This window comes from Geotrypetes seraphini, chromosome 17 (genome assembly GCF_902459505.1).
Source record: "Geotrypetes seraphini chromosome 17, aGeoSer1.1, whole genome shotgun sequence".
In the NCBI taxonomy this organism is placed as follows: Eukaryota; Metazoa; Chordata; class Amphibia; order Gymnophiona; family Dermophiidae; genus Geotrypetes; species Geotrypetes seraphini.
The window spans coordinates 7,287,016-7,304,370 of record NC_047100.1 but is presented as its reverse complement, the minus strand read 5'-3'; the positions used below and the strand labels follow the sequence as shown (position 1 = coordinate 7,304,370).

The 17,355-nt window shown below is 43.9% G+C and overlaps 1 protein-coding gene across 1 annotated transcript in view; it reads left to right on the top strand.

Annotated features, from left to right (window-relative positions):
* Positions 1–2,073: 2,073 nt before the first annotated feature.
* Positions 2,074–17,355, top strand: part of LOC117351433 (sodium- and chloride-dependent creatine transporter 1-like) — a 56,693-nt gene continuing 41,411 nt past the window's right edge. The window contains exons 1-2 of the mRNA XM_033926713.1: positions 2,074–2,577; positions 11,727–11,972. Coding sequence (XP_033782604.1) covers positions 2,538–2,577; positions 11,727–11,972 — 286 coding nt within the window. The 5' untranslated portion in view covers positions 2,074–2,537. The remainder of the gene's footprint in view (positions 2,578–11,726; positions 11,973–17,355) is intronic.

Here is a 17,355-nt window from a genome sequence, read left to right as displayed (position 1 = left end):
TGCCTTTACATATCTGGGAAAAAGCAAAAGTGGCTTAATCTTCCTTTTAGATCAGGCTTTGCCAGATTCAGTACTTGAGAATAGAGAATGACACGGTGACAAAATTCATCACCGTTCCCGTCCCCGCGGATAACCGCGGGAAACCATCTTCATGTCATTCTTTAAGGAGAGAGGGAAGAATCAGAGTATAATTGGGCACAACCACTGACCCGCAAGCTTTGCTTTGAAGAATGCTGGTGTAGAAGGACTGAGGTTGACATAGACACTACAGAATGACAGTCTCTGGTATCCAGAGCGGATATTGTGATGTCATAATGCCTCATTCCACCAGTGCCTAAGAGCCAATCACATCAGTGATGTCACACTGGCTTCATTATCCTTGGCTCCCATAAGAATCAGAGTATGAAGGGCCACAACCACTGACCCTCAAGCTTTGCTTTGAAGAATGCTGGTGTAGAAGGACAGGCTGAAATAGACACTAGAAAATGACATGGGATTATTTCCCGCGGTTATCCGCGGGGACGGGAACGGTGATGAATTTTGTCACCGTGTCATTCTCTACTTGAGAACTCAACCTTCTCTAGTTGTCAGGGAATTTCTGATAAATAGTCATGAACTACAGTATATTTGCATATACTTGGTGTCTAAGAACCAGGTTAATTCACATATTTTGGAAATGGAGACAATTAGAAGATCTATACACACACATGCAAAAAAGTAACTCCCTCTAGCTGTTTTCTCAGGAACTACTGGGAATTTTAATATAAAATTTAATAGATTTATTTTTTGCAGCTATCTACATTTATGTGCAGAGTGGAATGAGGTTATCTTTACATACAATGAAGTAACAAAGTTTTTAGCGTGACCACCCAACGATTTTCGCATGTTTAAAAAATGTTTGCAAAGTAAAACTACCATTATTATTTTTTAAAAAAGCCCAAACAAAACAGGGTACCAGCTTACTGTTAATGACATCACAGCAAAGCAGGTTTTTTTTTTTTTTTTTTTTTTGTCTGAGGAGCAATGCTGGAGGCCTATCACCTACCACCATCTCCACCCAAATCTGCAATCGCTGATCTCAAGTGCTGCAGATGATCTGGAACAGCCGGCCACAGGGACCGAACAACAAGGCTAAGAACTTCCCAAAGCAATGGAAGGCTTGTGTTAAAGTGAGGGGTGGACACTTTGGTCCTGATATAGGCCACCTAAAAAATCAGCACGACTACTGTGGCACTATGTGCAATTATAGAAAAGTAGGCATACTGTATAGAATCACACTTACTGCCACTTAAGTGGCATTAGGCATTGCTAGGTGTCTTAACTTTAGGTCAGGGGTGTCCAACCATTTTGTGCAGCCCCAGTCAAGGGTGATGCAGTGTTTTCCTCTGCTGCCCCCGGGTGTTTACCGTCTTGCCGGCTCCCTCCTCTGCCTTGCTGCAGCGTTTGCGTGGCCCCAGAAAATTTTTTTTTTGGCCAATGCGGCCCAGGGAAGCCAAAAGGTTGATCACCCCTGCTTTAGGTGTGATGGATTTATGCCAGGGATTTCTTCGCTGAAATACCTGCATGTAAGTTAGGTGCCTAATGGTACCCAATTCAAAAAGAGGCACCTAATTCAAAAACACCCCCCCCCAATCTTTTTTTAATAATTTAATTTTTATTTAATTTTATTTCTTGTATACCGCTATACCATGAATATAGAATAGTGGTTTGGGAATTAGCTACCTGACTTTCAATTAAGTCCAATTATTGATTTCGATTAAGCCTATTAACCAATTAATTTAGGCTACTGATGTAGGTGTCTAACTATAAGAACTATATAGAATCTTCCAGTTTGGGCGTTCAAGTGACTGCAAAACTCTGGCCCATTTTTAATTGTACACTTTGAATGATGTTATTTGACTGTGTTTTAGCTCAAACATTTTTATAACACACAAAATTCAGTAGCTATTAACACTAAAAATGTCAGTAACGTCAACGTAGCCTAAGAGGGGGAGCGAGGCAGTCAGAAGCGCCCAGCGCGCCCAAACCTGCCGGGGGGAGGGGGGAGAAAAAGACTACGCCTCCCAGGGTGCCGTGCGGGGGCCCGTCCAAGCAGGTGCTCCGAGCGCGAGCCGCAGCGCCAGGAGGGGCCGCGGCCAATCAGAGGAAGCCGGGCGGGCGCGAGGGGAGGCAGCCGGGGCTCTTTTCTGCCGCCGCTCGCCTCTTTCTTCGGAGACGGAGAGCGCCGAGCGCGATGGAGGACGGTTGCGTCGCCGTCTAAGCTCCGAGGCCGCCGCCGCCGCCGTCGTCGCCGCTGCTTCACTGACGCTTCTTCCCCACATTTCGCGACCTCATCAATGAGGTACTTCAGACTCACCTTCAAGTGCTTTGTGGATTGCTTCTGAGCCCCCCCACCTCAGCTTGCCGCGGAGCCCCCTTTTCGTCAAAAACAAAAAAAAACAACCACAAAAAAAACTGCATTTGAAAAACCAAAACCGACCCCCCCCAAAAAAAAAACTGAACCTTTGTACTGACTGCAAGACAACGTAAGCCCAGCCATGAGAACCGTGCCGCCGGCGCCCCGAGAGAGCGGTTCAGGTAAGCAACAGCGCCCCCCAGGGGCTTAACCTGGTTCCGAGGGGGGGGGGAGGGGGGACGAATGCATGAACTCGTCGAAGGCTCTGGGCATCCTTGAGCCATGCACGTCTGAGAAGTACTTGGAAAAAAAATAAAAATGTGAAGCTATTTGCAAGTGTCTCCATAGAGAAAGATGCTGGCTCGCTTCCACACTGCTTCATTTCTAATCCCAGGTTCCAAGATAAACAGAAACATGACAGCCATAGTAAGAGGAGGGGGGGGGGACCTATTTTCGTTCTGCTAGGTCGGATGGGAGACATGCTGTCCCAGGGTGTTCTAGTAAAACTCTGCTTTTCTCACCCCCCCCCCCCCCCCCACTGTGTTTCCACTAGACTGTAAGTTGCAAGACAAATGTCTACTAGTTCCTCTCTTAGATCTGGATCATTTTTGAGAAATAGAAAGTGCTTCCATAGCTCAAAGATGGGTCTAAAGGGTTAAGCAAGACCCTCCTGCCATGTCTGCCGGAACTGGATCTTGGCTGCCTTTTAAGGGGATTTAAGACTAGAAAACTCTAGCTCCTGGCCCGAGATTTTACCAGATCCTCTAGTTTGGGGTTCATATGCGCAGGGTTATGTCGTGAACTGTAAGAAGAGGGTGTAAACACTACCCCCACTCCCCCCCCCCCCCCCCCAGAAATCTTTGCTTGCCACCGGGGCAACTCCAGTCTAATTTCCCAGCAGAAGGAAAGTCCAGAATTGAACTGATCTCTAGCCTAAGACACGTTCTGAAAGGACGTTCTAGTCACGAGACTTAGAAGAATATGATGATGTCGAGGGAGGAAATGTTGCTCATGTGCTGTGTGCACCACGACCATCACAATGCCTGGCGCCCTACCTACTATATAACCATCTGGCCAGAGTAATTCCTTTAGTAATGACATCCCTTGAGCTGGGATAACGAGCATGAATAAGAACAAAGCTTTTGCCATCTCTTTAGGGCTGAAAGCTAGACGTGTCCTACGACCTGAAAATGCAAATCATTGCCGGGCTGAGCGAAGTTCATTAATGCCACGGCACGCGCAAAAACTAGCCAATTTTGAAGACAATGCCCTCGAGAAACCCGGGCTGATTTATGGAAGCTAAGGGTTAGTGTGCAGGTTCTTCTTCCTGCAAATTTCCCTTCAGGTGGAAAATTGACATATAGCTCTAAGCCTGGCTAATACCCAAGTCTGGATAGCCTTTTAATTACTATTATTATTGGAGTGGGAGCCGAGAATCTGTACTAAATGAGACAAAAGGGGGAAAGAGTTAATTCTGTTGCACCTCACAGCCCGATATCATGTCGGCCAGCACAAGTCGTCCAGTTGCCATTGAATCGTATTTCTTTTGTAGAGGTCTGCGGGAGAGAGATGGGGGGCAGGGGCCATTGCCAGACAGATCAGTTTTGCTTCATCATGCACTAGACTGAATGCATTCACTAATACAGGTGCTTTCCCCCTTCCCATTCCACCCCAGCCATTCACTAACTAACGTAAGCTCATGCACTGCTGCAAGACGCCTCCGTTCCGAGGCCCTGGAGAGTGCCTGAGTGTGTGCGCGCGAGCCTCCCACAGCAGTGACTCGTCGCTCTGCATTGTGACGTCAGACACTGTATTCTTCCCGAGAAACCCAAACTGCGTGAAGGACATGGACGCTTCAGAGGACCCAAAGGGCCTGTCCAAAATGATGACAAAAGCTCGAACCGTCCCCCACCCCACACACACAACCTCTCATGCTAGCACAGAACTATTTGATGCTGCTGAAATAACCTATTTTCTCTTTCATGCATTTCACAAAAGAACATTGTTAAAAGTCAAGGGTGTCCTTTTAACATATCTGAGGTCCAGCCAAGGCTTTCTGAATGGGATGCACTCTTAGGAGCATTTGCATCTGAGGGAAAGGTGGGGTGACCAGGAGGCAGTTAAACCCAGAGTGTTAAAGGGGTATTACCCAAATTTCAGTGAGCTGATAAGCAGCAGTGAGGCATAATGCGTTTGGCCAAAGCATATCTAGAACGTTTCCCATAGTGACAGTGTTGAATTCGTTTAGTTAACTAGCTGTAAATCATGGATTTAATAAAAGGTGGCCCAAAGATTAATGCTGATTTGTTGACATGTTTAAAAGTCGTGTCAGCAATGCTATTCCAGAGCTCACCCTTTCACAGGAAAGAGGGTGAGCACCTCAACAACTAGCTCAGCATTTGGGCTTCACAGCGGGGACAAATGTGTGGCATCCAGCAGCAGTCCCTGAACAATTGTGGGCTTGACCTCTTTCCAGCTGAGAGGACTGTTAACTTCCAAGCCCTCCTTTTCACCCACAAGCCCTGCAGAATATACTTTTTATATTTGCCCGTGGAAGACTCTCCCTTCAGTCTTTCACCTGTGCCTCTTGCCAGCGACCAGTGATTGCGATTTGAACCCTATTTGGAAGGGGTAAACTCACGAGTGCCTCACTGACTTCTAGATAGCAAAATTCAGGGGCGTCTAGCACGGTACGTGGGCTGTGGGAAGAGTTCCCGTTTTGCCACCTCTCTTTTTTTCCTAAAAGCTTCCTGGATATTGATGCTGGCTATGGGAGCACTTCAGACCTAGCCTCTCGTAACAAGAGTCCCTTGTGTCCTGTTATCGTTCCTGCAGAATGTGAAGGGGTCCAGAATGCTTCGTCCTGGCAGGACGTGCTATAATAAATAGTGGCAATCGTGCTGTGTAACATTCTTTGTATTAAGCCTCCTTTTGTTTAAAGCAGCAACTTTCCTATAAATGGAGATTGCCAGCGTAACAAGAGTAAACGTGCAAAGCAGGAAGCTGTCGATGGTGGCTTAGAGTCCTGGCGTCTCAGCATGCCGGCTAGCGGCTTTATCCTGAGTGACAGGCATAGAAAATAGACAGACGTAGAAGCCGGGGAGCGCTGGGAAGCACAAGTCCATTAGGTCTGCGTAGCTACTGACCTTCAAAATCTGGCTGCTGCCCAGGAGGGATGGGGGGGGGGAGAAAGGGGGTGTGTGGGGGGGGTTCTTAATTGCATTCGGCTATTTTTATATTTTGGAAGATGCAGTACAAGAATACAGAGAGAGAGGCAAACATTGGCATTAAAAGGGTTAGCAGGATAGTCGGAGAATAATTCAACAGTTCATTCACAAATATTTTACTCGGAATTGGGGGGGGGGGAGTGTGTGGAGTGGGTCATTGTACAGTGGGTGTATTCTAACACTGTCAGCAGCTGAAGTGGCGCTGTGTACACTATGCATGCAAGGGGAATCGAGAGCTGAATGCTAAACAGAGGCATCAGTGTAGCCATCCCCCTGTCCAGCTGGCAAGGGCAGAGGGGTGGGAATCCTCTTTAAGGGGACTTGTAAAACATTAAATGTTGAAACGGCAAGGAGCATAGTTTTTCTTAAGACATTTCTCGCACCAATTAGAACGTTCCTCCTGAATTGCCTTAATTATTGAGATAGAAATGGGGGGGAAAAAAAACCCCAAACCTAGTCTCTACAATCGCTTTTCTGCCTCAGCTGAACAGATATCACCTGTCCTCTCTTCCAACTGGCTTCTTATGGAGTGCTTTAAGCTTGGGCTTCAAGGCGCAAGGAAAATCTTTTGTTTAGGACCCTAAAGGTTCAATTTATGTCCAGCCCACACAGAGATCCCGAAGTGTCCTACTGTCTGGCCACCATACCAAATCTCTGGAGCAATGGGACATTACATATGTGCATCCCCCCACTTGTAGTTTGGGGTGGGAGGGGGAATTTTACTATGCAGAGGCATCACTAGAGGTTGTGATAAGAGCGGATAGCGTAGCTGGTTTTAAGAAAGGTTTGGACAAGTTCCTGGAGGAAAAGTCAAGTCCGTTATTGAGAAAGACATGGGGGAAGCCACTGCATGCCCTGTATTGGTAGCATGGAATATTGCTACTCCTAGGGTTTTGGCCAGGTACTAGTGACCTGGATTGGCCACCATGAGGACAGGCGCTTGATGGACCGTTGGTCTGATCCAGTAAGGCTATTCTTATGTTCTTGAACCCAGGATCACAGTCCGCTGCACTAACCATTAGGCTACTCCTCTGAATATTAGGAGACCTATATGCTTTTGAAGTCATTTCCTCTTCAGATGCCTTCAACTGCACCAATCTTGATTATCACCAGGGCCAGTTTGATTCTGGTAGCCATAGACAGAACTGGAGAGAGTGGAGGGTCAAAGATTAGACCACAAAGGTGGCACTCCTTTGCATGAGGCATGATTGGCCAGGAAGCTGAGGGGAACAGATCCTTCTTTACCCTGAATATATTGTACTTTAAAAAATTCTGGCACTCTAGGCAATTGCCTATGTTTGCCTAAATCAGTGTCTCTCACTTTTTTTTTTTTTTTTAGCTCTGGCACACTAAACAGAGCAAATGTTTTTTTGACACATTATAATTGAAATTATAAAATTGCAAAGCCAACAAAAAATTTAATTTGAGAGTTATTTATTTAAAGTCCTTTAAGCCATGTATGAGCAATTATAACAACGGTAAAACTAAAGTAGATAGAATAGAATTGCAAATCAATGCGATGGATGTGCTTGTTTTTGAGTGCAAATCAACTAAAAATGCGGCTTGATAGTCAACAAGCGCACGCATTTCATCATCCACCATCTGCAGTTTTCAATTTAATTTCTGTCGGAGCTGAAAAGCTAAGTTCGCAAAGATGAGATCCAAATGGTAACACAGCTTAGACTGCTTTTTTGCTCAAGTTAGGATAACTACTGCATAAAAAATAAAAATGCATTGCCGTTAGTTTTCAAGGACCAATCGCATCAAAGAATGATATCTGAGCGATTGTATCCTTATGCACACAGACGCTCACAACATTGACGTGTCATCTATTCTAGTGTAAACTTATGAAGGGAATTTTAAAAAATTAAAGTAAAATTTTTGGAATCTCTCATGGCACACAGTTTGAGAGACACTGGCCTAAATCTATGCCGGATTATTACAATCTGCTGGAGATTTTGTTGTTTTCAGGGCAATGCAAATATTAGAACTCTGTGGAACAGGATTTATGTTAAGAATAGGTAGAATCCTTTCTCATCATGATACAATGGTTTGGTTTAGTAAATGTTCTCTAATTCTGCTGTTTGACATTATGCTGCAAGGAGGAATACACCATGAGCATAAGAATAGTCATACTGGGTCAGACCGATGGTTCATCTGTTTCCACAGTGGTTAATCCAAGCCACAAGTACCTGGCAGAATCCCAAAGAGTAGCAACATTCCAGAGCCGTGATTGAAAGCCAACCTCATCAGTGATGTCACAGTGGCTTGATTGTCCTGTACTTGGCTCACATAAGAACATAAGATCAGCCACACTGGGTCAGACTGATGGTCCATCTAGCCCAGGATCCTGTTTCCACAGTGGTCAATCCAAGTTGCAAGTATCTGGCAGTATCCCAAAAAGTAGCAACATTCCTTGCTACGGATCCATGACGAGCATTGACGTCTCCCATGTGTGTCTCAATAGCAGACTATGGACTTTTCCTCCAGAAACTTGTCCAAACCTTTTTTTTAAAAACTAGCTATGTTAACCGCTCTCACCACATTCTCTGAGTGACAAATATTTTTTCTTCTGTTGGTTTTAAAAGTATTTCCCTGTAACTTCATCGAGTGTCCCCTAGTCTTTGACATTTTGATGGAGTAAAAAAAAAAAAAATCGATCCACTTGTACCCGTTCTACACTACTCAGGATTTTGTAGACTTCAATCATATCTCCCCTCGGTTTCTTTTCCAAATACCCATCACAAAACAAGTTCCCATTTGGTGTTGCAAAAGAACATTACTGTTTACCAATAGGGCAGGTCTGAGCAATTCTTGTTTGTAAACCTGCTAGCATGAGTACATTGCATTGTAGAATTGTATAATCCTTATTTTCTGATAAAAATAGGACTCGGAAATCCCCACACATAGTGTAATAGGATCACAAAATCAATAGAATTGATTCTTACTTTTGGAATGACAAGCTCATTTTAAAAAAAGGGGCAGTCAGCCTCTTAGGAAACTTGTTATCCTCATAAATATTAGAATTTCTGCATTCGGCTGTTTGGAAGCCACACAAGACATGAACCACCAGGTACATCCCACATCTCTCCCTCCTCCACAGTGTTTAGCTTTACCCTCCAGGGAATTTAGTCACTAAGAGGAAACAGTGGCAAAATTAACCTTTCAGTTGCCTCCTCTTGTCATCTTCCATTTAACCAGTTCCTGACCCAGCCCATCGGGATGGGCCCCAAAGAGATGAGCTGGGTCAGGAACTGGTTAAATGGAAGATAAGAGGGTAGTGGTCAGTGGAGAACACTCTGATGAAAGGGATGTTACCAGTGGTTTGCCTCAAGGTTCTGTTCTTTGGCCTGTTCTTAACATTTTTATAAGCCCTATTGCTGAAGGGCTGTCAGGTAAGAGTTACCTCTTTGTTTATTGCAGATTTTGGTATCATCCGCAGAGTAGACACTCGGGATGGAGTGAATAACATGAAGAAAGACCTAGCGAAGCTTGAAGAATGGTCTGAAATTTGGCAGCTACAATTTAATGCTAAGAAATGCAAGGTCATGCATTTGGGCTGCAAAAACCTGACGGAATAGTCATTTATTCACGGAGCTATATCTGAGCCTAAGCAAAAACCATAGATTAATTATGAAAACTGAAATCCTTTTATTCCTCCCCATCTGTGCTATTCATTACTCTATATTATATTGGTTTTTCACAGTCAGCAAGTGGGATTCAAAGCGTTTGTAAAGTGATGAGTAAAACACCCCCAGAATCTGAAGAGTAATTTTCCTTACCCATTCCTGTTTTGGCTAAATTTTTTTCTTTTCTTTTTTTAATTCATGGCAGCAGCTTTTTACTTTTTTTTTTTTTTTTGCCCCTTGTATTATGGGGTTACTGGAAGTCGCAATTAAATCATCTTTTGTAGTCGTATGCCACAGTCATTCTTGAGGGTCCGGCATCCTGAGCCATGGACACGTAGCGTGGCCAGACTATTTCGGGCACAAAACAGGATGCCCTGATAACCAAGGGTCTCTTTTACAAAGCCGCAGTAGCGATGCTGCAGCTGTACATGCACCCAAATCCATAGGAATTGAATGGACTTCTGCGCATTTGCCCTGGCTGCATCCCTATTACAGCTTTGTAGAACTGGCCCCAATTGTAGTGCCCCAACAGTGTATAATTTTACTGTACCTCCAGAACAAATGTGAGAAGCTGGCTCCGGAGCGCAAGCCAGAGAGAAGTGAACATAACTCAAGCTGTGTAAGGTTACCCAATAACGACAAGATAGGTGAAACTGGAAGATGACGCCGTCTAAATAGACAAGTAGACTTCATTTATAACCTTACTCTTTTGGGGGCTTCCTTGAAGAATTTTGCCGTGTTCACTGGGCATCGAAAAGATGAGACAGTTTCTCAACGGTGCTGTGCTTGGTTTTCCCTGAGCCCTGAAAAGCATCAGCAAGGTCAGAGTGGGCCACGCTATAAATAGTTTGTATTAAGCCTTCATTGAGTCTCATTCCCAAGGTTTGCATGACGTGGAACCCAAGAGCTGTGAACTCTCTCCCTCATTTGGAGAATGCTCCTTTCCTCTTTTTGGCAAAATCATACCTTGCCACAAAATTTATAACACCGCAAAATGAAGTCCACTATTTGAAGTTTGTCAAATTCACGACAAGATGACAATCCAGTGTTGATTGAATCTTATGTATGTTAACCTTTAACCTGTCCTGAGTTCGTTGGGGAGAACTGAATAGAAAACAAACAAATATTTACCTTCTCGGTGTGTATAGACCAGTGTATTGCAAACTGTGTTCATCGGCACACTTGTGTGCCGCCCGAGATTCCAGATGTGCTGCGAGACGCCAGAGGGGAGGAGAGACGCTGGCTGATTGCCTACAGGACGTGCATCTCGTGGGGAGAGGCACATCCCGTAGGCAGTCAGCCAGTGCCAGCGCCTCTTCCGCACGTCTTCCCTTCCAGCACACCCCACTGGCGGCTCAGTTCGGAGGAGAGCAAAGTTGGTTTGTGCATGGAATGATTACACAGTGGCACCAAATTCCCAGGAGGAAACGGCAAGATGACACCAGCATAGATCAGGAACTTGCATATCACGATCAGTTCAGTGGTTAAAAACTGTTTCTATAAACTACGTCTTATAAGATCTTTAGCAAAAGTCTTAAATCCAGAAGCTCTCGATATCCTTAGCCAGTCTTTAATTATTTCTAGGCTTGACTATTGCAACACATTGTATCGGGGTATAACACAGAAAGAAACGAGAAGCTTGCAAATTATACAAAACCAGCAATAAAAATCATTACTAATTAAAAAAAAATATGACCACTTAGCACCACTTCTGCCAAAGGCACTTGGTCACCAGTCTCACACAGAATCGCTCTGTTAACTTTTAAACTCTGACAATCTAATGCACCAATATTTCTGGACCGTCTTTTGATTTAGGGCACTTTAGATCTATGGAACAGCATCTGCTAAATGTCCCCTCCTTAAAAGTAATAGGTACAAGAAGATCAACTATTTTTTTTTCGGTTGTAACTCCTCAACTCTGGAATAATCTACCAAATTATTTGCGTGCTGAACCCTCATTGGAAAAATTCAAAAGTCTTTTGAAAAGTTTCTCATATGAAGATGCATTTGAGACATAGATAAGATAACTCGCTTAGAGCCATCCAGAGTTTCAATCAGCCCTTATTCTCCCTTATTTTTCCTTCTTTTTATTTTCTTTATTTCTTTTTCTTCATTTGTTGTCGTCCCCCCGATGTGTTACCTTTTCTTCAATGCCATCCCCCTTTCCTTTTGTTTTGTTTTTGTAATAAATTGTCTTATCGTTTGTCCTCTTTTTAATTTGTAAAACGTATTGAAATGTTTGATATTGCGTGTGCATCAAATTTTAATAAAACTTGAAACTTTAACTAGGGGAAAGTGGAGAGTCGCCTACTTGGCTACATTGCCTGACTAATGGCAGAGTCAACTACTTTGCACAGGCAGTCAAGCTTGGATGACCGATAACTGAGAGTCCTTGCCATAGATGGCAATGGTGATCAAAGCTGAACTAGCAGACGTCCACTGTTTGTGCTCATTTTTGCTTCTGCTCTTTTGCAGAGGGTGGCAAATGTGCTGAGGGTCCAGAGCCAGAGGGAGCAGAGACGACGGGTGGAGGTGAAGCAGTCCCAGATGAGAAGGCTGTGACCGCCCCTCTTGTGGTTCCCGTGGGCTCCGTGATAATTCCTATACCGGAGCGCGAAACCTGGACCCGGCAGATGGACTTTATCATGTCTTGCGTTGGATTTGCTGTAGGACTTGGGAATGTCTGGAGGTTTCCGTACCTCTGCTATAAAAACGGAGGAGGTAAGAGAACTGGTCAAAAACATGACACAGTACCTGTGTCAAAGCAACTCCTGATTGGTGAGGCCCGACTTTAGTACAGGAAGAGGCGGTCAGAGCATACAGCGCATGATTTCCTTCACTCGCCGGCGCTCCGGCTGCCCTCTCCTGTCTCCCCTGCCTGGAAACCGTATTCACAGTTTTTTTGAAATTTGCAGGGGTTCCTAGAATGGAACCCCTGCAAATTTCGGGGGAGTCCTGTACATACAAGTTAACCAAAGTGAAAATTATCCTATGGTGGTCATGTCGAATGCCATTTTGAAATAATAATAATAACTTTATTTTTCTATACCGCCATAATCTTACGACTTCCAGGCGGTTCACAGTAAAGAGAGCTGTACAATCAGCGAATTACAATATAGTATTAATATGTGACAGTGAAGGGGCTGGATGGCCAGCGAATTACAGACTACAAATTTGCTGGCCATCCAGCCCCTTCACTGGATGGCCAAGGCTTTTAATTGAGACTTAAAGGTCTTGAGAGATTTTTCAGACCTTAAGTATAGTGCTTGTGAATTACACAATGTAGGTGCCACAACTGAGAAACCAGAATCCCGGTTAATATCCAAGAACATCTGTCTGAAAGATGGTATAGACAGCAGATTTTGGTTGGTTGGAAGAGCGAAGATCCCTTTATGGCGAATAGGGAATCCGATAATTAGACAGAAATGAGGGGAGCCCAGAAGACTGGATCTGGGCTTACGAGAAGAATTCTCAAAACGGTCACCTACGGTTAGGCACTTGAAATGTGTGCGCTAGTCTAAATTCTGTGATGCGCCTAACTTCAGTGACGAGCATGTTGGTTGGGTAGCTCATTGGCTGATGCAAATACTCACTGCTGTCGGGTGCGTTACTGATAGCACGGTGGTGCGTCAAAACCACGCGGGACATTGGCACGCCAACAATCCTGCGCAGGACTTATGCGTGCCGCCTTAAAACAGTTCCTGTTAGCGTTCTGAGGGGGTGGGGGGGGAGGGAAACCCCCCCCCCACACACACTAAACTTACAAGTGTTGCGCTCACAGTTAAGTTATGCGGGTGGAGGCACTGTGAATTCAAGAAAGTGTGGGGCAGGCACATGGGATTAGAGAATGACACGGGGACAAATTTTTCCTCATTCCCGTGGAATCTCATTTTCCCGTCCCTGCCCCATTCCTGCAAACTCCGTCCTCATCTGCACAAGCCTCAAATGCTTTCAAATCCTAAGTAGCAACATTCTTGAGCTCAGCTTGTGATGTCATAATGCCTCATTCCACCAATACCTAAGCTCCGTCCTCATCTGCCTTTAAAATCCTAAGTAGCAACATTCTAGAGCTCAGCTTGTGATGTCATAATGCCTCATTCCACCAATGCCTAAGCTCCGTCCTCATCTGCCTTTAAAATCCTAAGTAGCAACATTCTAGAGCTCAGCTTGTGATGTCATAATGCCTCATTCCACCAATGCCTAAGCTCCGTCCTCATCTGCCTTTAAAATCCTAAGTAGCAACATTCTAGAGCTCAGCTTGTGATGTCATAATGCCTCATTCCACCAATGCCTAAGCTCCGTCCTCATCTGCCTTTAAAATCCTAAGTAGCAACATTCTAGAGCTCAGCTTGTGATGTCATAATGCCTCATTCCACCAATGCCTAAGCTCCGTCCTCATCTGCCTTTAAAATCCTAAGTAGCAACATTCTAGAGCTCAGCTTGTGATGTCATAATGCCTCATTCCACCAATGCCTAAGCTCCGTCCTCATCTGCCTTTAAAATCCTAAGTAGCAACATTCTAGAGCTCAGCTTGTGATGTCATAATGCCTCATTCCACCAATGCCTAAGCTCCGTCCTCATCTGCCTTTCAAATCCTAAGTAGCAACATTCTAGAGCTCAGCTTGTGATGTCATAATGCCTCATTCCACCAATGCCTAAGCTCCGTCCTCATCTGCACAAGCCTCGGACACTTTAAAATCATAAGTGTTCAAGGCTTTTGCGGTTAAGGCAGAGCTTACAGGAATGCGGCGGGGACGGGCAAATTGAGTTCCTGCGGGGGCGGGGACAAATTTGTCCCCATGTCATTCTCTACATGGGATCTCTTAGGGAGAGGAGGAGATAGTGGATGTTGCGGATGGGCAGACTGGATGGGCCAGTTGGCCTTTTTCTGCCATCCTGTTTCCAGGTTTCAGATAACTGGCAGCATTGTAGAACCTGCGCATGTAACTTCACACCTAAGCGTGAAAAATGGGCAGAGAGGATTATGGCCCTAGAGGGTAAATGGAGGGACCGGCATTTCTTTAGGAAATCTGTTAGCTGCTAGTAAGTTTTATTTGTCGGACCCACTTTGGCCTTGAAAATTGAAAGCCATTCTGCATGTGTTTCTTCCAAGCATGAAATACAATGAATTGTGTGTCGCCTTCCTTTCTGTAAATGCTGGGTATGCTGCAGTGTGATCCTACAATAAGATAAGCTCTGACTCAGATCCCTGGACAAATGTCTATCCACTCTCATCTCTAATTCTCCCTCCTACCAAACTTTCAGGAAGTCAATCAAAACTTATCTCTTTGACAAATATCTCTGACTCACGCCCTCCTTGTAACTCTACTTTTAACTATGCCTTGTACCTCCCACCTTCCTGCCTTCTCCCTACCTGCACCCGACTTCCTAAGCCACGCCGATTGACTTGTTTATAACCTCTCCATCTCCTTCTTGCCTGCTCCCAACTCGCTAAGTTATATTGATTGACTTATTTGTAAATTTCGCTGTAGATGTACAGTCTCTTGTCATGTAAACCGCTCTGAACTATTCTGGTACTGCGGTATACAAAAATAAAGTTATTATTATTATTATTATTTACTCTCACCTGAAGAAAAAATGCCAGATAGTTCCTTGTTTCCACTATCAACAGGGACAATGTAACAAAAGAGAGTCAGAAAAGATACTGTATGAACAAAAACAAACCGACTCTATAATGGTAACTCAACCCACGAGGAGGACCCGTTGTGCTAAAATACAGCTCAGAGGTATAAAACTCTAAAGAGGAGGAGGTAACCCCCTCTTAGGAAAAAGAGTTTATTTTCCAATCATTGCTTCATAACAAACGAGTCCAACTCAGAGGTTTGAATGATTGTAAAGTATATATGTCTCACTAATAATGCAATATGCATTCAAAAACGTTTTTCAAAAAATAATCAAAATTTCTGCATTCAGGTAAGCACTAAAAACTTTGCATTCATATAGTAAATTCTCAAAAAAAGATACTTGTCAGGGTCCCGACGTGGCCCCGTTTCGGTGTCTACTTCAGGAGACCCCGTCTGGCTGATTAGCTTACTTACAAATTGACAACCATGTAACATTTAAATGGAAGATCTGAAATGCAAAAAACAGAATCAAAAAATGCAATAGAGATGGGCTGACACCTTCTAATAGCCACAAAACCATGCATAACTCAATAAGGCTTGCGACTAGCCAGCAGGACAGGAGCACAAAAATGTACGTACCGTTCAGCAGATGAAAAAATTATTTGTGGTACACAGTGTACCCGCCCCCACTGCGGTATTTAAACCTAAGAAAGGCGGGAAAACAAATGTGGCAAACGTGATGACATCACTATTACACTGAAAACAGAGTACAATGCAAAAAACTTCAGAAAATGTTCACGGGAATCAGACATGATCAGAGGAAAGCCACCCACTCGATTTCATTATTGAGGCCATAAGGGTGAAGAGTATTAAGATCGTAGATCCATTTCTGTTCCTTTCTCCACAGCATCCGAGCTGTATCGCCTCCCCTGGTAGTACTGTAGCAATCCAGAACTGTAAATCGCAAATCTGTAATGGCGTGGTTGTTATTCTGCCAATGCTGCACCAGGGGAGCTTCTTGCACTGCGGTGCATATACGGCTCATATGTTCCCCAATACGATACTTTAAACTGCGGGTGGTGTTCCCCACATACACAAGTTGACACGGACATGATATGGCATAAATGACATGGTGAGTGTTGCAGTCAGTCGCACGCTGAGTATACTTGCGCCGAGGAGGTAGAGACATTTGTGAAGTAGTCACACTGAACTGACAATATTTACAATGTCCACATGGTAGGTGCTGACCTCTGGCAAAATTAGTGAATTCTGGATTCAAAAATTGTGAATGCGTGACCCGCTGTTTCAAATTGGAAGCTTTGGAAAAAGCAAATCTAGGAACTTCTTGAAATGCTTCATGATATTGTAGAATGGACCAGTGACGTTTAATGATTTTCTTTATCTGAAAAGCGTGAATAGAATAAGGTATCACACAGACCAGTGAACTGGCTTCAGATCTATGTTGTGATTGCAATAACAAAGACCTATTGGCATATAATGCTCGTTTGTAAGCTTTTTTAAGGACAGAAGGGGGATAACCCTTCTCCAAGAATCTGTGTTGCATTTCATCCGATCTGTATACATATTCTTCCACCGTTGAGCACAGTCTCCGGAGTCGTAAAAACTGTCCCGTAGGGATATTATTCCTTAAGTGTTTTGGGTGGAAGCTGTCATATTGTAACAGATTATTTCTGTCTGTGGACTTGCGAAAAATAGATGTATTAAAATGTCCATTGGTGAATGTGATAGTAATGTCCAAAAAAGCAATTTGATGAATGTCCATGGTCATAGTGAACTGTAAATTAGGGTCACAACTATTGAGCCAATCATAGAACCGTGCTAGGTCCTCTGGAGTGCCAATATGATTGGCTCAATAGTTGTGACCCTAATTTACAGTTCACTATGACCATGGACATTCATCAAATTGCTTTTTTGGACATTACTATCACATTCACCAATGGACATTTTAATACATCTATTTTTCGCAAGTCCACAGACAGAAATAATCTGTTACAATATGACAGCTTCCACCCAAAACACTTAAGGAATAATATCCCTACGGGACAGTTTTTACGACTCCGGAGACTGTGCTCAACGGTGGAAGAATATGTATACAGATCGGATGAAATGCAACACAGATTCTTGGAGAAGGGTTATCCCCCTTCTGTCCTTAAAAAAGCTTACAAACGAGCATTATATGCCAATAGGTCTTTGTTATTGCAATCACAACATAGATCTGAAGCCAGTTCACTGGTCTGTGTGATACCTTATTCTATTCACGCTTTTCAGATAAAGAAAATCATTAAACGTCACTGGTCCATTCTACAATATCATGAAGCATTTCAAGAAGTTCCTAGATTTGCTTTTTCCAAAGCTTCCAATTTGAAACAGCGGGTCACGCATTCACAATTTTTGAATCCAGAATTCACTAATTTTGCCAGAGGTCAGCACCTACCATGTGGACATTGTAAATATTGTCAGTTCAGTGTGACTACTTCACAAATGTCTCTACCTCCTCG